This window comes from Salvelinus fontinalis, chromosome 25 (genome assembly GCF_029448725.1).
Source record: "Salvelinus fontinalis isolate EN_2023a chromosome 25, ASM2944872v1, whole genome shotgun sequence".
NCBI classification, from domain to species: Eukaryota; Metazoa; Chordata; class Actinopteri; order Salmoniformes; family Salmonidae; genus Salvelinus; species Salvelinus fontinalis.
Window position 1 is genome coordinate 30,046,994 of NC_074689.1, and position 21,667 is coordinate 30,068,660.

Below are 21,667 nucleotides of genomic sequence, written 5' to 3' on the forward strand. Positions count from 1 at the left end.
GGAACCTGAAAACACTTCAAAACAGTGGCTTAGTTTAACACTATGTTGGGCATGAATGTCAGTTTAGGTGGTGGTGGAGCTGCAGCTGCCCCTAGAATAGATCAGAATTTCCAATTGACAGTTTATGTTAAAGGTCACTGTGTTGTTTTTCCAACGGTGTTGGAAGAGAAGTCCATTATCACCCCTGGATAGAACAACAACTATGTCAAGTAAGCCCGGTTTTCTAAAAGAATGCAAGGACTCATTTTAAGTCACAAGACAAACATATCAGTCAATGTATGCAACCATGACGTTTACAATAAGATTAAAAAAACAGAGCCTCTCAAAGTCCGCGTAGGGATTCGTTGAGTAATCCATGCATGAAGCCAAACAATGCGAACCCCGTGAGACCTCAGAACAAACTAGAAGAAAACCAGATGTACAGTGATGCTCTCACTGTTAGACAGGCACTGCATAATACATGCGTCATGCCCATCTGACTACCCACAATCCTCTGGTTTTGCCAAGCCGGGGCAACGAAATGGATTTTACGTGTACCCGTCGTAACTACTGTGCAGCACAGAGGTTAACAAGTGATGAAATGTGGGCTAATGAGTAACCCGAAGGCAGATAAACACCCACTAGCCAAAGCCAGAGTGACAAGAGCAGACCACTGGGACCTGAGTAGCTTCCCTCTCTCCCTCCCTGTGATGTCTATTATTCCAGGGCTGTCATCTGGAACTCTTGGGAAACTCTCGTGTACACAGTCTCACAGGAGTAGGCTGGTAATAATCACAAGCCACCTCTGGTACAATGTAAGGTTCATAACGTAAGAGTCTTTATGACAAGTTATGAGCCCAAGTTCCAAGTTTAGGCTACCGTTAGACTTAAAATTCAAAACAATATACTACTGGTTCACATAAAAAGTTTCTCGGCACCAAACACCAAGCTAAATGCTGGATCTAGTCCTGATGATTCCAATTCTATGCATGATCTTTCACTTTTGAACCACAAAAATCATGTGGTACTGAACACAACAAGTCACAAAAAACCCTATATCTAAAAGGACTTTACACACATCCAGTGAGTTGGTCTCTACTACAGTGAGACACAGTGGTAGTGGGGGAGTGAGAGAGAGAGAGAAAGAAAAAAATAATAAGCTGCTGTTGCAAGTAGTTCCACCTCCCAAGGCAGTGACGAAATCCTGGAATGGGTACACTGGCTGGGCTGAGCACACCGCCTTCTCTGTGGCTCTGCTGTTTCCCAGCATGCCATTTAACCATTACCTCTCCGGTTTTACATTTCCAGCTTACAGAGCAAGCTTCTACAGGCAATTGGTTACCAGCTTCAAAAACAATCCCAATGTTAGAGGCTAGAAACCTCTGAAATGCTGACAACACAGGACCTTCCCTCCAACCAAAAGCAAACAAGGGTCAATGAAATGAACCGTTAACCCATACAGAACATGCAAGAGACCCATTAGAAATACGTAGACCTAGGACTTTAGTTGAAACTCCTCCACAGAAAACAGTGGTAGGGTTATTACTGTCCTAGGTTGGGCTTTGGGGGTGGTGAGAACTGGCAACCAAAAAAACTACTATAATGCACTACTGCGACACAGAGGCACAAAGCCCCCGTGGGTCAGTGGGAGTTTGTCAGACCGATAAAGTACAACACCGAGGAGGATGTCTGTGTTTGTGAGAGAGTACGGGGTTATTTTAGGCCAAATCAATAGGAACTAGTCTGACCACTAAAAAAAAAGGGACACCCATTTCACTGATGACATCAATAACAATAACATTTCACGAAACATCCTGCGCTGCTAGAGCTTAATAAGGATCCATATTACATTTAGAAACATCCTGCGCTGCTAGAGCTTAATAAGGATCCATATTACATTCAGAAACATCCTGCGCTGCTAGAGCTTAATAAGGATCCATATTACATTCAGAAACATCCTGCGCTGCTAGAGCTTAATAAGGATCCATATTACATTCAGAAACATCCTGCGCTGCTAGAGCTTAATAAGGATCCATATTACATTGAGAAACATCCTGCGCTGCTAGAGCTTAATAAGGATCCATATTACATTGAGAAACATCCTGCGCTGCTAGAGCTTAATAAGGATCCATATTACATTCAGAAACATCTCAGAAGAATTTGTAAAACACCCTCATGATTGACAGCTGTTTCGAACGAACCAGGCCGGCCACTTAGATGGTCAGGCAACAGTCAGTGATTCATTTCCCTGACCCCTTGGGCATAGCCTACACAGGAGACATTTCCACATGCAGCAGCCATTGGGTTTATGCAAGCCCTCTCAGAAGAGGTACTCCAAGCTTTTGCACTCTTTGTAAACAAATAAATAAAATAAAAACAGCCTGGCTTGCTGCTGGCAGAGACACACTTCAGTGACAGAGTGGGTGTAGGGACAAGCTTGCCTTCAGAAAAAGATGAGGGACAGGAGGAAAAGGGAACAGTACCCTTGACAGCAAATGGTGCAATATCCTTCATTTTTTAGGAGGTTGATCAGCTTTAATATTGCAGATAGATTGTGGCTTCAATGTTATTGTCTGCATCATTTACTACAAAAAAAAAATAGACAGACGTTTCTCAAACTAGACACTAATGTACTTGTCCTCCTGCTCAGTTGTGCAACGGGGCCTCCCACTCCTCTTTCTATTCTGGTTAGAGCCAGTTTGCGCTGTTCTGTGAAGGGAGTAGTACACAGTGTTGTATGAGATCTTCAGTTTCTTGGCAATTTCTCGCATAGAATAGCCTTCTTTTCTCAGAACAAGAATAGACTAACGAGTTTCAGAAGAAAGTTATTTGTATCTGGCCATTTTAAACCTGTAATCAAACCCACAAATGCTGATGCTCCAGATACTCAACTAGTCTAAAGAAGGCCAGTTTATTTCTTCTTTAAATCAGTACAACAGTTTTCAGCTGTGCTAACATATTTGCAAAAGGGTTTCTAATGATCAATTAGCCTTTTAAAATGGTAAACTTGGATTAGCTAACGCAACGTGTCATTGGAACACAGGAGTGATGGTTGCTGATAATGGGCCTTTGTACGCCTAAAATATATCTGCCTTTCTAGCTAAAATAGTCATTTACAACGTCTACACTATTTCTGATCAATTTGATGTTATTTTAATTGACCACATTATTTTTGCTTTTCTCTCGAAAACGAGGACATTTCTAAGTGACCCCAAACTTTTGAACGGTGTGTATATATAGTATGTGTATTTAAACTCAGGAAAATAATTTTCCTTTTTCAGGACCCTATCTTTCAAAGATCATTCGTAAAAATCCAAATAACTTCACAGATCATTGTAATGGGTTTAAACACTGTTCCCATGCTTGTTCAATGAACTATAAACAATTAATGAACATGCACCTGTGAACGGTCGTTAAGACACTAACAGCTTACAGATGGTAGGCAATTAAGGTCACAGTTATGAAAGGACACCAAAGAGGCCACTAAAGAAAGGACACTAAAGAGGCATTTCTACTGACTCAAAAACACCAAAAGAAAGATGCCCAAGGTCCCTGCTCATCTGCGTGAACGTGCTTTAGGCATGTGGCAAGGAGGCATGAGGACTGCAGATGTGGCCAGGGCAATAAATTACAATGTCCGTACTGTGAGACGCCGAAGACAACGCTACAGGGAGACAGGACGGACAGCTGATCGTCCTCGCAGTGGCAGACCATGTGTAAAAACACCGGCACAGGATCGGTACATCCGAACATCACACCTGCGGACAGGTACAGGATGGCAACACCTGCCTGAGTTACACCAGAAACGCCCAATCCCTCCATCAGTGCTCAGAATGTGCGCAATAGGCTGAGAGAGGCTGGACTAAGGGCTTGTAGGCCTGTTGTAAGGCAGGTCCTCACCAGACATCACCGGCAACAACGTCGCCTATGGGCACAAACCCACCGTCGCTTGACCAGACAGGACTGACAAAAAGTGCTCTTCACTGACGAGTTGCGGTTTTGTCTCACCAGCGGTGGTCGGATTTACGTTTATCGTCGAAGGAATGAGCGTTACACCAAGGCCTGTACTCTGGAGCGGGATCGATTTGGAGGTGGAGGGTCCGTCATGGTCTGGGGCGGTGAGTCACAGCGTCATCGGACTGAGCTTGTTGTCATTGCAGGCAATCTCAAAGCTGTGCATTACAGGGAAGACATCCACCTCCCTCATGTGGTACCCTTCCTGCAGGCTCATCCTGACATGACCCTCCAGCATGACAATGCCACCAGCCATACTGATCGTTCTGTGTGTGATTTCCTGCAAGACAGGAATGTCAGTGTTCTGCCATGGCCAGCAAAGAGCCCGGATCTCAATCCCATTGAGCACGTCTGGGACCTGTTGGATCGGAGGGTGAGGGCTAGGGCCATTCCAGCTGAAGAGTTCCATCAGCCACTCCTGGGCTACAATCACCTATTCGGACCCGTTTTACTGCCGATGCGGAGCCCCACCGGGCCTTCACGACTGGACTACCGACATTATCTGCCCGCGGGAGTTATCCAACTGGCCCCTCCGTCGCGACTTTACCTGAACACCCATCTGTCTTATCGGCTGCTATCTGAATAGGTCTATTGGACAATTTTTCTTGGGTCACTAAAACTATATCTATTTTGCCAATTGGATTGATCCCCTCTACCACACGGAACCCTACTAATCTACCGACGGAAACGCACGAGTTGGCTAAAAACAGACCTCCATCCTATGCTAGCTTGCTACTGATGGCCCGGCTAGCTGTCTGAATCGCCGTTACCCTAACCAACCTCACTACTCACTGGACCCTTATGATCACGCGACTAAGCATGCCTCTCCTTAATGTCAATATGCCTTGTCCATTGCTGTTCTGGTTCTATTTCACTGTAGAGCCTCTAGCCCTGCTTATTATACCTTATCCAACCCTTCAGTTCCACCACCCACACATGCAATGACATCACCTGGTTTCAATTACGTTTCTAGAGACAATATCTCTGTCATCATCACTCAATACCTAGGTTTACCTCCACTGTATTCACATCCTACCATATCTTTGTCTGTACATTATACCTTGAAGCTATTTTAAATCTTCCCCAAACCTCCTTTAACTCTCTGTTCCGGACGTTCTAAACGACCAGTTCTCATAGCTTTTAGCCGTACCCTTATCCTACTCCTCCTCTGTACCTCTACATCACCAGAGGTGAATCCAGGTCCTGCAGTGCCTAGCTCCACTCCTATTCCCCAGGAGCTCTCTTTTGATGACTTCTGTAACCGTAATAGCCTTGGTTTCATGCATGTTAACATTAGAAGCCTCCCCCCTAAGTTTATTTTATTCACTGCTTTAGCACACTCTGCCAACCCGGATGTTCTAGCCGTGTCTGAATACTGGCTTAGGAAGACCACCAAAGATTCTGAAATCTCCATTCCTAATTACAACATTTTCCGACAAGATAGAACTGCCAAAGGGGGCGGAGTTGCAATCTACTGCAAAGATAGCCTGCAGAGTTCTGTCCTACTATCCAGGTCTGTACCCAAACAATTTGAACTTCTACTTTTACAAATCCACCTCTCTAAAAACAAGTATCTCCCCGTTACCGCCTGCTATAGACCACCCTCTGCCCCCAGCTGTGCTCTGGACACCATATGTGAACTGATTGCCCCTCATCTATCTTCAGAGCTCGTGCTGCTAGGCGACCTAAACTGGAACATGCTTAACACCCCAGCCATCCTACAATCTAAGCTTGATGCCCTCAATCTCACACAAATTATCAATGAACCTACCAGGTACCACCCCAAAGCCGTAAACACGGGCACCCTAATAGATATCATCCTAACCAACTTGCCCTCTAAATACACCTCTGCTGTTTTCAACCAAGATCTCAGCGATCACTGCATCATTGCCTGCATCCGTAATGGGTCAGCGGTCAAACGACCTCCACTCATCACTGTCAAACGCTCCCTGAAACACATCTCACAGCAAGAACTGGCAACTCTGGTGCAGTCCATGAGGAGGAGATGCACTGCGGTACCTAACTTCTCTAGGATATGTGGGACGCTACCGTCCCACTTGGCCAATAGCCAGGGAAAATGTAGAGCGCCAAATGTAAAAAAAAAAATGATATAAAATCAAACTTTCATTAAATCACACATGTAAGATACCAAATTAAAGCTACACTCGTTGTGAATCCAGCCACCATGTCAGATTTCAAAAAGGCTTTTCGGCGAAAGCATAAGATGCTATTATCTGATGATAGCACAACAGTACACAAAGAAAGTGTAGCATATTTCAACACTGCAGGCACGACACAAAACACAGAAATAAAATATAAATCATGCCTTACCTTTGACGAGATTCTTTTGTTGGCACTCCAATATGTCCCATAAACATCACAAATGGTCCTTTTGTCCGATTAATTCCGTCCATATATATCCAAATTGTCCATTTATTTGGCACGGTTAATCCAGAAAAAAAACAGCTTCCAATTTGTGCAAAGTCACTACAAAATATCTCAAAAATTACCTCTAAACTTTGCCAAAACATTTCAAACTACTTTTGTAATACAACTTAAGGTATTTGTAAACGTTAATAATCTATCAAATTGAAGACGGGTCTATCTGTTTTCAATACAGGAGATCAACAAACTAACGCTACTTTTATAGTCTTGCGCAACTCTCAAACAGTACACATGACGTTACACTGTTTCCAGGTGGCCTCACTTCTTCATTGCACAAAGGAATAACCTCAACCTATTTCCAAAGAGTGGTGACATCCAGTGGAAGCGGTAGGAACTGAAAACAGGGTGATTAGAAATCCAGTATTCCAATGAAAATTCATTGAACAGACAGTGACTTAAAAAAATAATAATGGTTAGTCCTCGGGGTTTTGCCTGCTACATAAGTTCTGTTAAACTTACAGACATGATTCAAACAGTTTTAGAAACTTCAGTGTTTTCTATCCAAATCTACTAATAATATGCATATCTTATATTCTGGGGATGAGTAGAAGGAAGTTGAAATTGGGCTAGATATTTATCCAATAGTGAATTTGCTGCCCCCTATCCTAGAGAAGTTAAAGCAGCTGGTGGCCACACCAGATACTTACTGACTTTTGATTTTGACCCCCCCCCCCCCCCCTTTGTTCAGGGACATTTTATTTCATTTCTGTTCGTCACATGTCTGTGGAACTTGTTCAGTTTATGTTCATACAAATATTTACACAAGTTTACACACACCCCAGAAGAATACTAATAGACAAACAGACCAGGAGCACACAGCATCACCCATGCACACATTTTCATAGGAAGTCAGTGGTGACATCATTTTAACACCAGTCATGTGTTTATGGCCCATAATCAGCCCAGGTGACATTTTGTCTAGGCCAGCCAAGCTGTTACGAGTTTTAAACACCACTAAGTAGCGCCCAGGAGTTTTAAGACACAATCTGGGACATTTTGGAATGTCCAATGGCCTTTTGAAATAATAATAATAATAATAATAATAATAATATAGGCCTACATAAATACCTTATACAGTGCATTCCGAAATTATTCAGACTTTCCTACTTTGTTACTTTAGACTTATTAAAAAATATATATTCTTTATTTTTCTCTTCAATCTTAACACAATACCCAATATTTAAAATAAAAAACAGAAATACCTTATTTACATATGTTTTCAGACCCTTTGCTATGAGACAAAATGTAGCTCAGGTGCATCCTGTTTCCATTGATTATCCTAGAGCTGTTGCTTCAACTTGATCGGAGTCCACCTGTTGTAAATTCAATTGATTGGACATGATTTGGGAAGGCACACACCTGTCTATATAAAGGTCCCACAATAGACAGAAATATCCGTAGAGCTCCGAGACAGTATTGAGTCGAGGCACAGATCTTGGGAAGGGTACCAAAAAATATTTGCAGCACTGACGGAGCTAGAGTTCCTCTGTGGAGATGGGAGAAACTTCCAGAAGGACAACCATCTCTGCAGCACTCCAACAATCAGGCCTTTATGGTAGAGTGGCCAGATGGAAGCCACTCCTCGGTAAAAAGGAACATGACAGTCCGCTTGGAGTTTGCCAAAAGGCACCTGAAGGACTCTCAGACCATGAGAAACAAGATTCTCTGGTCTGATGAAACCAAGATTGAACTCTTTGGCCTGAATGCCAAGTGTCATGTCTGGAGTAAACCTGGCACTATCCCTCCGGTGAAGCATGGTGGTGGGGGCATCATGCTGTGGGGATGTTTTCAGCGGCAGGGACTGGGAGACTAGTCAGGATCGAGGGAAATATGAACGGAGCTAAGTACAGAGAGATTCTTGATGAAAACCTGCTCCAGAGGGCTCAGGACCTCAGACTGGGGCGAATGTTCACCTTCCAACAGGACAACGACTCTAAGCACACAGCCAAGACAACGCAGGAGTGGATTCGGGACAAGTTTCTGAATATCCTTGAGTGGCCCAGCCAGAACCCGGAATTTAATCCGAGCTAACATCTCTGGAGAGACCTGAAAGACAGGTGTGCCAAGCTTGTAGCGTCATACCCAATAAGACTCGAGGCTGTAATCGCTGCCAAAAGGTGCTTATACATAGTACTGAGTAAAGGGTCTGAATACTTATGTAAATGTATGTTTTCAAAAATATCTAAAAACCTGTTTTTACTTTGTCATTATGGGGTATTGTGTGTAGATTGATGAGGACAAAAAAAACTATCAATTTTAGAACAAGGTTGTAACGTAACAAAATGTGGAAAAGTCAAGAAGACTGAATACTTCCCGAATGCACTGTACATACGCGTGCACACACACACCTCGTTAGCTTAGTACAGCTGTCGTAGCCAATTATATGACTGTTGGTTGCATCCATAGCGCATGAATTTGAGTGGTTACATTTCTCTAGCCCCATCCCTTTATACCAAACCAAGTGGCAGGGCTGTCAAAAAGAACCTCAGGATTATGGGTTCTCAGTTTGCATTTCTATCCAATACTATGTATATGAAGGGCAACAAACTGGAAATACACTAAGGCCGCTTGTTAGGCAGTCGCCCCCAAGGCAGAGTACATACGGTACCGTGACAGTGTTAGCATGCAAAGCGCCATCAGCTATTCGGCCCCATGGCGTTTCTACCTGCAGTGTCAGGTGCCATGCTAATCAAACTCAAATCAAATTTTATTTGTCACATGCGCCGAATACAACTTACCGTGAAATGCTAACTTACAAGAACCTTAACTCTAGTTCTTGAACTGCGTTGTTGGTTAAGAAAATATTTACTAAATAAACTAACGCATAAAATAACAATAACGAGGCTATATACAGGGGGTAGCAGTACCGAGTCAAGGTTCGGGGGTAGAGGTTAGTCGAGGTAATGTGTACATGTAGGTAGGGGTAAAGTGACTATGCATAAATAATAAACAGTGAGTAGCAGCGGTGTAAAAACCACCTAGCATTTAGGTCCAGGATGGCAGGAAGCTAGGCCCCTGTGATGTACTGGGCTGTACAGACTACCCTCTGTAGAGCCTTACGGTCAGATGCCTAGCAGTTGCCATACCAGGCAGTGATGCAACTGGTCAGGATGCTCTCGATGGTGCAGCTGTAGAACTTTGAGTATCTGGGGACACATGCAAAATCTTTTCAGTCTCCTGAGGGGGAATAGGTGTTGTCGTGCTCTGTTCACGACTGTCTTGTGTTTGGACCATGATAGTTTGTAGGTGATGTGGACACCAAGGAACTTGAAACTCTACCCGCTCCACTTCAGTCCCGTCGACGCTAATGGGGGCCTGTTTGGCCTGCCTTTTCCTGTAATCCACGATCATCTCCTTTGTCTTGATCACATTGAAAGAGAGGTTGTTGTCTACACTGCCAGATCTCTGACCTCCCTATAGGCTGTCTTATCATTGTTGGTGATCAGGCCTACCACTGTTGTGTCGTCAGCAAACTTAATGATGGTGATGGAGTCAGGAAGTCCAGGATCCAGTTGGATCCAGTTGCAGAGGGAGGTGTTTAGTCCCACAGTCCTTAGCTTAGTGATGAGCTTAATGGGCACTATAGTGTTGAACGCTGAGCTGTAGTCAATGAACAGCATTCTCACATAGGTGTTCCTTTTGTCCAGGTGGGAAAGGGCCTATAATGTGGCCGATATCAGCGTGGTGCGTATGAGGAACATTACTCTATCTATAAAGAGGAGGCCCCAATGTTCCCCTGTGCAAGGCAGCTAGCTTAGCTAACAAAGGCTTGTTACACGCCACTCAGTGGATGTCACATTAGTAGGAAGTAACCAAGCACACCCTCCATCTGAAGATCAAACCCCCTCCCCACAAAATTACAGTGTACTCCTCCTCCATGTCATTTGAGCAGTCCATCTCCTACAGTTCTTCCGGGTTGGTTTTGTTGTACACTGATAGAAGGTAGCTACATAGGAATGACATTAGACCAATAAGACACCAGGATGAAAGCAATACTTTCTCTCCTTTATGAGTCTTGCCACGTGAAAAGATGAAAGTGGGGATATCTGAGACAAAAATGTAACAACCAAAAGAGAAAAACATTAATAACCGCGTACATTGTTTGTTTCTCGGCAGCATCTCCTTGTGTGCCTCGCAGGCGCTCAGCTTCCTCAGTGCTAATGCACCTCAAAACACTTGAGTGGCTCCTCGAGGTGGAATCTGTGCATAGCTTAGATCCACGTCACGCTTCGTGATTCTGCTTCCCTCTCCAAACACACACACACAAATCCCCATCCCCACGTGTAATGTTTGGGGTTAACATGGGTTATCCCTGCAGACACATCAGCTAACATGCCCTTCCTTGCACTCGTATGATTCATTTGGGAGGCCTAGTAGTGAGTAGTGAGTAGCAGATTTAATAATTCATGGTACTTAATAAATTGATTTAGTGGACCTATGGGGTTGTGGGGATGAGGTAGGGTGATTATTACAAATTGGGGAAAAAGCGGCATTGAAAGAAATGGCAAGATTGAGCTTGAACCAGCCACAGAGATATCAGTCGGTAGACTTAATGTGTTTTTATCCTCTACAATATGAATTTAACCTTTACATTTCACTACCACCAAAAACAAAGACCCCCTCCAGAACAACTAAACTGCTTAGTAAAATACACCAAAAAGGATAACATAAGACTGGCCAAATTCCACACGGCCCAGTGAGACCATGGAGGGCGACACCATCAGCAAAGCAGTCAAACCCAAGCACAGGCACCCCCCACTAAGCGTCACACCAAGGTTAGAGTGAATGGGACCTACTTCTTTTGAGGTGTGGGTACTCGCGTGGGAGCGCCTGCATCCTTACGAGGCCGGCCACGGGGGCGCCTGTCTGTGGAGGCAGGGGAGGGGCTGTCTGAGGGGGAGCCCCCCCCAGTGCTGCTCAGGGGAGGAGACGGTCCGTGGTCAGAGGGATCCAGACTCTTATACTCTGATGACATTCTGTGGACCAGGATGGAGAGCATAGAGAAGAGGAGAAAGAGAGAGATTATTTATTAAACCATGGACATTGGATACACAAAAGATATGCAAAATGTGTCTTGCTAGTTAAGATGACGAACTGTACTGTAAATGTGACCTGTTTGAGTATACTATGAGACAGTGGACTTCTGAAATCCCAACAACCACCAATGGCTGTCATCTCTCTGTGTCTACCATTTAGACACATGGATAATGGCAATGAATGCCAATATTTTATAACATAGGGATCTTTCAATGCAACATATTCCATTTCCAAACCTGCTTGGACCAGTGCCCAGACTAGTTCAGCAAATCAACATTTGTTACATTCCCCCACCAGCCAATCTGATTTAACTAATCAAGAGCTTGATGATTAGTTCACTAGGTGAATCAGGCGTACTGGTTCAAAAGTTAGAGAAGTTTTTCAGTTGACGTATGTTAACTTCACATGCCTCAAGATAAGAAGCATGCAAAAACACACAAATAAAAGGGGCCAGGATGTAAGTCACTGTCACATCACTCCTACTCAACTTTGACTAGCAAATTTGCTGAGGTTACCACCACCTAGCTAGCCGACTAACAACTAGTTTCAAGTTCATGTCACATGCACAAGTAGAGTGAAATTCTTTTTTTTGCAAGCTCTAACTCCAACAATGAAGTAATCCATAACAATATATACGGAACAAAAATATTCAAAAAAATGCAACCATTTCTAAGATTTTACAGAGTTAAAGTTAATATGAATAAATCAGTCAATTTAAATAAGTGAGGCCCAAATCAATAGATTTCACAACTGGGAATAGAGATGTGATGGTCACAGAACACTTTATTTTTTTTTATGTATGGGACTCACAATGTGTCTCAAATTGCCATTAATAAAATGCAATTGTGTTCATTGTCAGTAGCTTATACCTGGCCATACCATAACCCGATCATGGGGCACTTTGATCACGTTGACATCAGCAAACCGCTGGCCCACTTGACGCTATACATATAGTCTGCGGTTGGGAGGCCGGTTGGACGAACTGCCAAATTCTCTACAACGACATTGGAGGCAGCTTATGATAAAGAAATAAACATTACATTCAGCCCTCATTACCTGTAGTCCACAACCATCTCCTTTGTCTTGCTCACCTCAAAATTTGAGACATCTATGTCATGTGACAAAACTGCACATTTTAGTGGCATTTATAGTCCCCGGAAAAGGTTCACCTGTGTAATGATCATGCTGTTTAATCAACTTCTTGATATGCCCCACCTGTCAGGTAGATGGATAATCTTGGTAAAGGATAAATGCTCACTAACAGGGACGTAAACAAATTTCAGCAAAAAACTGGGATCTTTTAATTCAGGTCATGAAACATGGGACCAAACTTTTCATGTTGCGTTTATATTTTTGTTGAGTATATACACATTGGATTCAGAAAGTATTCGGACGGCTTGACTTTTTCCACATTTTTACAGCCTTATTCTAAAACGGATTAAATTGTATTTTTTCCTGTCCTCAATCTACACACAATTCCCAATAATGACAAGTAAAAACAGGTTTAGAAATTTTTGCAAATGTATTAAAAATACAAAAACTGAAATATGACATTTACATAAGTATTCAGACGCTTTACTCAGTACTTTGTTGAAGCACCTTCGGCAGCGATTACAGCCTCGAGTCTTTTTGGGTATGATGCTACAAGCCTGGCACACCTCCATTTCGGGAGTTTCTCCTTTATTTTCTGTAGACCCTCTCAAACTCTGTCAGGTTGGATGGGGAGCATCGCTGCACAGCTATTTTCAGGTCTCTCCAGATGTTCGATCGGGTTCAAGTACGAGCTCTGGCTGGGCTACTCAAGGACATTCAGAGTAAAGGTCGACCGATTATGATTTTTCAACGCAGATACCGATTGTTGGAGGACCAAAAATATGATTCCACCTTATTCCTATATTATCCTTGTTAGACGACTCTGGAGGTCATAGTGGGACTTCTTGTACTTGTTCCTGTCCTCAGCCGTAGCATCAGGGTCGTCTGCGATAGCCCTGTGTGCGGTAGACCTACCCTTTAGTTTAGTGCCAACCTCAGTTTTAATCCAGGACTTTTGAGTGGGGAAGCAGCAAACCTTAACTGTAGGGACGTTGTCGATGCATTTCCTAATGAAGCCGGTGACGGAGGTGGTTAGCTCGATGTTATCGACGGAGTCCAATGCCAGCAAAGCAGTCCTGGAGACCATTTCTCAACTGAGCGAGTCATGGGCGATTCCTGTTTGAGCTACTTCTTGTAAACAGGAAGCAGGAGTACGGAGTCATGATCCGATTTGCTTGTGGGTAAAATAACAGTAGTCTTTATTGCCCCTAGTGGCGAGGGAGACGTGTTGATGGAAGTTAGGCATCACGTTTCTTAATGACACAGAATTTAATTAGGTGGCAACCAGAAAAGAAGCCTCAATGTACGTTTTCCTGCTTGGTTAAAAAAATTTACAATTTATTAAGTGCCAGCTTGTTATTTTTCTTGTCCTGAGGTGTAATGCATACAACAGTCACGATAACAGCTGAAAACTCCCTCGGGAGGTGAAAGTGTTGGTTAAATGCCATCAGATATTCCAAGACGGGTGAACAATGGGTCGACACTAAGAAGTTGATGAAGAGGAAAATCCACCCCTCCCCTCGATTTCCCCGACTTCACTTTCCTATCGTTACGATGAATGACGAATCCATCGAGTTGGACAGTCATGGGGGGGGTGATCTTGTCCGAGACCAATGTTTCAGAAAAGCAGAGAATATAGTTGAGTGTCTCTACGGTAGCAAATCTGCAGTCGGAAGTCATCCATCTTATCATCATCAAGTGGCCAGTAGAACGGAGGGAAGAGGTGACCGGTTCTCCTGTCGCCTTAATCTGAACCCGGAGTTGAGTTAAGCAACTGCCGATATGACGTTCAAAAGTTCTTGTCAGTTGTAAGAAATGATAGCTGATACATTTAGAGAAATGAAGGTAAAAAATAAACAACAAAAGATACAAAATAGCAAAGTTGGGTCAGATCTTGCAAACGGCCACCATCCAGTATGGTGCCATTTCTGTATTTTTAACCACAAAACATAGCCGATTCAGCTACCACTATTAGTAACTGAGAAAATTGACAGTAGCAACTGCAACAACTGCTCGGTGAAAGGCACAACTGAGAGGGAAAGAAGAGGGAAAGGAGGAAAACCTTACAACAACAAAAAAGACAACGAGGTGAGGCCGTTACCGAGACCAGCTGTGCGAAGCCTCATGTTGGGGGACTTCTACAGTGACTTCAGAAACGATTCATAACCATTGACTTATTCCATATTTTGTTGTGAATTCAAAGTGATTGTTTTAGAAAAAACTATACCCCATTATTAAAGTTATCTTATTTTTTTTGTAAATGTATTGAAAAAGTAACTAATTTCACACCCGTGTAATACTTTGTAGAAGCGCCTTTGACAACAATTACAGCTATGAGTCTTTCTGGGTAAGTCTTAAATCTTTCCGCACCTGGATTGTGCAACATTTGCCCATTATTCTTTTTCAAAAGTCTTCAAGCTGTGCCATATTGGCTGTTGATCATTCACAGACAACCATTTTCAGGTCTTGCCATAGAATTTCAAGTAGATCAAAGTCAAAACTGTAACATTGCCACTCAGGAGCATCCACTGTCTTCTTGGTAAACAACTCCAGTGTAGATTTGGCCTTGTGTTCTAGGTTATTGTCCTGCTGAAAGGAATTCATCTCCCAGTGTCTTTTAATCCAGAAATACTCCCCAGGCCTCAATGATTATAACCATACCTATAACATGACGCAGCCACCATATTTTCAAGCATAGTGGACAGAGATAATCAATAATGTGTTGTATTGGAATTGCCCCAAAACATACATTTATGTCCTGAATAAAAAGTGTTAATTGCTATGGCACATTTTTTTTGCAGTATTTTCCTAGTGCCTTGCTGCAAGCAGGATGCATGTTTTGGAATTAAAAAAAATCTGTACAGGCTTCCTTCTTTCAAATGTCAATTAGGTTAGTATTGTGGAGTAACTACAGTGTTATTGATCCGTCCACAGTTTTATCCTAAACCAGCCAATAAAAAATACAAATCTGTTTCAAAGTCACCAGCAGCCTCAGTGAAATCCCTGAGCGGTTTCCTTCTTCTCCGGCAACTGAGTTAGGAAGGACACCTGTATCTTTGTAGTGTATAAAGCATAATTATTAACTTCACCATGCTCAAAGGGATATTCAAAATGATTGCTTTTTAATATTTGAATCCATCTACCAATAGATGCCCTTCTTTGCAAGGCATTGGAAAACCTCCCTGGTCTTTCTGGTGGAATCTGTGTTTGAAATTCACTGCTCAACTGAGGGACCTTACAGATTACATTTACATTTAAGTCATTTAGCAGACGCTCTTATCCAGAGCGACTTACAAATTGGAAAGTTCATACATATTCATCCTGGTCCCCCCGTGGGGATTGAACCCTGGTCCCCCCGTGGGAATTGAACCCACAACCCTGGCGTTGCAAGCGCCATGCTCTACCAACTGAGCCACACGGGACCACGGTAATGGTGGTTACAGATAATTGTATGTTTGGGGTACAGAGATGAGGCAGTCGTTAAAAAAAGTCCCATTAAAACACTTATTGCACACAGAGCGAGTCAATGCAACTGATGTGATATATTTAGCACATTTTTACACCTGAACTTATTTAGGCTTGCCAAAACAAAAGGGGTTGAATCCTTGACGGAAGACATTTCAGCTGTTCATTTTTTATTAATTCAAAAAATGAAATAAAATAAATAAACACAATTCCACTGACATTAAGGGTATTGTGTCTAGGCCAGAGACAAAGAATCTCAATTGAATCCATTTTAAATTCAGGCTGTAACAACAAAAAGAGGAAAAAGTCAATGGGTGGAAAAACTTTTTGAAGGCACTGTACGTGCTCTACGGAGCACTGCTGAAATTAATTTAGCCATTTAGTTCAGCACAGTCATCCTGGGGTGGAGAATGAAAATGAGAAAGAGAGGAGAGAGAAGAAATAGAGGGTGCCCCGCTGTGCGTATGTACCGGCGCTTATTTTAATATTGATTTAACACGAGGGTTTTAACAGGTTTCGAATGCACTGCTAGAGCCAAGTGGCTGCTCAGCCTCACACCATCGCTGGGCAGACCACAAACACCCTAAGACATGAGCATGCTGGTTTGTTTGAAACGTAGGCCGAATGTGCCTATGGCACCAGAAACGGAAGTTGGTTCGTACACGTCTATGACACATCACAGACCCACTAACCCCCACCCCACAGCAAGACTTTTGGGACATCACTGAGCGTATTAACATGGGTTCCCACAGTTAAGGACAGATGTGGTTGTTTGTGACATGTGGCTGCCCTGGCCCTGCTTGTTTGCTATTGCAGAACACACCCTCTTCCCTTCTTTTCTCCCCCTCGCCAGCCAATCAGAGTACAGAAATGTTGCTCTTATTCAGTCCCTCCTTGGCTCAGTCTGCACAGATCTTATCTGAGGTAGTGTTGTAGATTTGGCCTAGAGAAGAGGCCGGTGCTAGAGAAAGTAATCTATTCCAAAAAGGGAGAAGCATATTCCACAAACTTGGGGACAAAATGTTATTAAAGCTAGATGAAAAAGTGATATTTCCTAACGCCGTATTTGTTACAGTAAAACATTTGATGTAGTGTTACAAACATTTGGCGTAAATAAGCCCCTTGAAATTGTATGAGTAAACAAAAATATGAACATCTTGGATGTATAGGTATTTGATGTACAGTACCAGAAGAAAGTTTGGACACACCTACTAATTCAAGAGTTTCTATTTTTACTATTTTCTATATTTTAGAATAATAGTGAAGATAGCAAAACTATGAAATAAGACATATTGAATTATATAGTAACCAAAAGTGTTAAATCAAAATATATTACATATGAGATTATTCAAAGTAGCCACCCTTTGTCTTGACATACTCTTGGCATTCTCTCAACCAGCTTCACCTGGAAAATTTTTCCAAAAGTCTTGAAGGAGTTCCAACATATGCTTAGAACTTGTTGGCTGCTTTTCCTTCACTCTGCGGTCCAACTCATCACAAACCATCTTAATTGGGGTAAAGCTCAGGTAATTCTGGAGGCCAAGTCATCTAATGCAGCACTCCATCGCTCTCCTTCTTGGTCAAATAACCCTTGCACAGCCTGGAAGTGTGTTGGGTCATTTTCCTGTTGAAAAACAAATGATAGTCCCAATAAGCGCAAGCAGATGGGATGGCGTATCACTGCAAAATGGTGTGGTAGCCATGCTGGTTAAGTGTGCCTTCTAAATAAATCACTGACAGTGTCACCAGAAAAGCACCCCCACACCATTGCACCTCCTCCTTAATGCTTCACGGTGGGAACTACACATGCGGAGATAATCCGTTCACCTACTCTGCGTCTCACAAAGACACGGCAGTTGAAAACAAATATCTCAAATTTGGACTCATCAGACCAAAGGACAGATTTCCACCGGTCTAATGTCCATTGCTTGGGTTTCTTGGCCAAAGCAAGTATCTCCTTATTATTGGTGTCCTTTAGTAGTGTTTTCTTTGCAGCAATTCGACAATGAAGGCCTGATTCACGCAGTCTCCTCTGAACAGATGATGTTGAGATGTGTCTGTTACTTGAACTCCGAAGCATTTATTTGAGCTGCAATTTCCGAGGCTGATAACTGAGGATAATGAACTTATCCTCTGCAGCAGAGGTAACTCTGGGTCTTCCTTTCCTGTGGCGGTGCTCATGAGAGCCAGTTTCATCATATCGCTTGATGGTTTTTGCGACTGCACTTGAAGAAACCGTCAAAGTTCTTGACATTTTCCAGATTTCCAGATTTCGCTTTGGTTATTTGAGCTATTCTTTCCATAATTTGGACTTGGTCTTTTACCAAATAGGGTTATCTTCTGTATACCATCCCTACCTTGTCACAACACAACTGATTGGCTAAAACGCACTGATGAAAGAAATTCCACAAATTAACAAGGCACACCTGTTAATTGAAATGCATTCCAGGTGACTACCTCATGAAGCTGGTTGAGAGAATCCCAAGAGTGTGCAAAGCTGTCAAAGGCAAAGGAAGGCTATTTTGAAAAATCTCAAATATATTGTGATTTGTGAGACACTTTTTTGGTTACTACATGATTCTGTGTGTTATTTCATAGTCTTGATGTCTTCACTATTATTCTACAACGAAGGAAATAGTCAAAATAAAGAAATACCCTAGAATGAGTATGTGTGTCCAAACTTTTGACTGGTACTGTATATGTATTTGATGTGTGTGTGTGTGGTCTGCCAGGTTGCATGTCTCACTCTTGAACTAGATCATCCCATTGAACACAATCTGTTGTGTTTGTCAATTTGTCTTGAAGGATGGTCAGGAGGTGTGTTGCATTAGTTGAACAAAAACAGGCAAACATTTGAAATGGGAAAACACATTTCTTAAGACTCATTCTGGGGTGTATTCAGCAAGGTGAAATACTTTTTGGAACATTGCAAACATAAATGTAATGAAATTAACTATTTTACATTACCAACCAGAACCCCTATTCTACACTATAGGCCTACCGTTCTTCCTCAACGTTCTGTGACGTTGCACTCTTAACACAGGCCCCTCAAACTACACATTTCTTCTTACTGGAATGCAGCAAAGGTTGCACACGCATTAGTAGGAGGGGCCTGCAAGCAGCAAAGTGGGTGCTGACAGTTCTCTCAGCTAATTTAAAGAGCGCGACCATCACTGACACCACCGCTTGCATACGGCTCTTGCAACGATAGCTTTTCAGAGTGGAAGACCAGAGTGCACATTTTAAAACTAAACGCTTTCCTGAATGTAATTTTGTCTTTCAAAGACTTGCTGAAAACCACTGCATAGCCTACATTTAAGTTAGCAATTTGACACCCTTAGGATGACACATCTCGCCAACTTCACCATTAAGGGTAGCTACCAAGCAATTATCTTCAGAATATGCATATTCATTTATTTTTTGCCTCACAGATAATTCGGAGTCATTTCCATGTAAAAGGACACGTGAACAACATGTGAAGTTCATAGAAGTATGTCAAATTGGATGTCAAGTAAAAGCTAAAAGTCTATACATTTTAGAAATTAAGGCACATTCACATTTTTCAACAATTATCCATACAAAAAAATTTGGAATAAGCAAATGCTTTGATTTCTGGTTAAAATGATGGAAAAGAAGAACATCTACCACAAAATGTCTAAAGGTATTAGAAACATATCAAAACAATAATGAAGTAAAGAATCCTGCCAACTATCAACAATTGTTCTGCCTTTTGTAAGTTTAAGAACATTCTGTTACTAAAAACCCACATATCTTTAAGATATTTTCTACTTTCTCTACCTCATAAAAGGATAATAATGAATGTTCACAGAAGTAACAAGGAAGACCTATCAATTAGTGTTATTACTGATACCAATTATTTTTTTTACTAAATTGATAACTGAATTTCTGCAATTGAATTGGCTACAGTGGGAAATCATAGTCACAAACCAGCAGTGGTGTCGAGAGATGTGGGTATACTCTAAATTGACCCTCAAAAAAATCCAGAACGACCCGCTCGGCGAAAATTGACCTGACATTATAAATCCAATATTGGTCTTTCAGTCAGGCAAACTATTAAAACAGATAAATGAGGATGTCAACTGAGCCAGACATTTTTGGCAGATTTTTCCCTTTTTAATTCAGATTTATGCTCTCAAAGTCACTTTTTAAAAGAAAAACAACATTGGATGTTCTAAGTTCATAATGCATAAACCACATCAGAACACTTGAGGTCTGGGAAAACTAACACACTTTGATTCTTTGGTGTAGTTACCCTTTAATTCAAGTGCACAGGCACCTACCACTGTTTTTTGGTTAGCAGTGTTTCAATAGTGCACATGAGATGGAGTTTGCAAAACAAATGGCCACTGGCTTGATGCAAATAATCCTGATAATAATGATATCATTCTGCCAGGTAGGCATAGTTGACTTTGTAGCTAGTTAAGATTTAATTAAGAAGGTTTTTGGGAAAGCCTTTCCAGAAGACGAAGACGATTAGGCCTATCATTAGCATAATTATATGTTTTCTGTTCTTTAATTGTTTGAAACCTGGAAGTTTTACTTCATATTATGAGGCATAGCTTACCTTGCTTCAAAGTAGCCTATAGCCAAAATCCCACCACAGAAACATGGAGGCAATTATTTTATAAAGACTTCCTTATGCATTCTCCTGTTCTATTGGTTCTTTCAACTTGCTTTCATTGTCTAGCAGCCAAAATCATTATCCTAACCATATTAGCAACCCATGATAGTTGTTGCATCTTTAGATCTCACCTCTTTCTAAGGATATTTCCATCTCTGTCCATGAAACTGCTCGCATGTGCAGTGTGCATTTTAAAACAGTGTTTTCCCACAATCGCCCATCAGCCTACCCCCATGTGCACATTGCTGCAACTAAAATGTGAAGAAATAATTAAGGCTCAAACACATTTAGAAATATTGAATTTCATGACTTTTCCATGACTTAACCAAATGACCATTACCAACAATTGGCGGCATCTCTATGTACCAGGGTTACTGTTAGAGTGCGTAACCTGATTAGGGTGTCTACCCACGGTGCTCAGGATGACAGAAATCCCATGTAGATTATGGTAATTCATAAACAGAACACGCAAGTTGAGGATGCAATGATGTGCGGTCCTTCTAACCTAATTCTGATGTTAGAATAACTGTCCACATTTACTTTCTCAGCCAACATGACGAGTAACAAATAGAAAATAATTGGCTCCACTGACATGGTCTGATTTTGGTAAGACATGCCTCATAATATACAGTAAACCATTCACCTTTCAAACAATGAAGTATTGTCTTTCAAAAATGCATACTGCCTCCAGTTCATTGCAAAGTGGTGTGTGACGCTCTGATGAAGCCTGGATTCTGTTGCCAATGCATTTGCTGTTTGAGATGCTATAACAGCCGCTCTAGCGCTTTGACAGATTTCCCACAAGGGCTCTGTTCCTGTATGCTGTACCCATGTGAAATAAGATGCATAACCAATATACTGTACACACGTGCCAATTTAATTCCACTAAATTATGCAAATTAACCTGTAGACCGATAAGCATGACCTGTCAAATGTATTTCCAACAATAGGCTAAAAAGCATTATTTTGCATTGGAATTTTCTCTTCTCTCCA

The 21,667-nt window shown here is 42.0% G+C and overlaps 1 protein-coding gene across 10 annotated transcripts in view; it reads right to left on the reverse strand.

Moving 5' to 3' along the window:
- kmt2ca (lysine (K)-specific methyltransferase 2Ca) overlaps positions 1-21,667 on the reverse strand; it is a 230,290-nt gene that overhangs the window by 202,098 nt on the left and 6,525 nt on the right. For all 10 annotated transcript variants that reach the window (XM_055881823.1, XM_055881825.1, XM_055881829.1 and 7 more), the window contains exon 2: positions 11,235-11,414. In XM_055881823.1, coding sequence (XP_055737798.1) covers positions 11,235-11,413 — 179 coding nt within the window. In that variant the 5' untranslated portion in view covers position 11,414. The remainder of the gene's footprint in view (positions 1-11,234; positions 11,415-21,667) is intronic.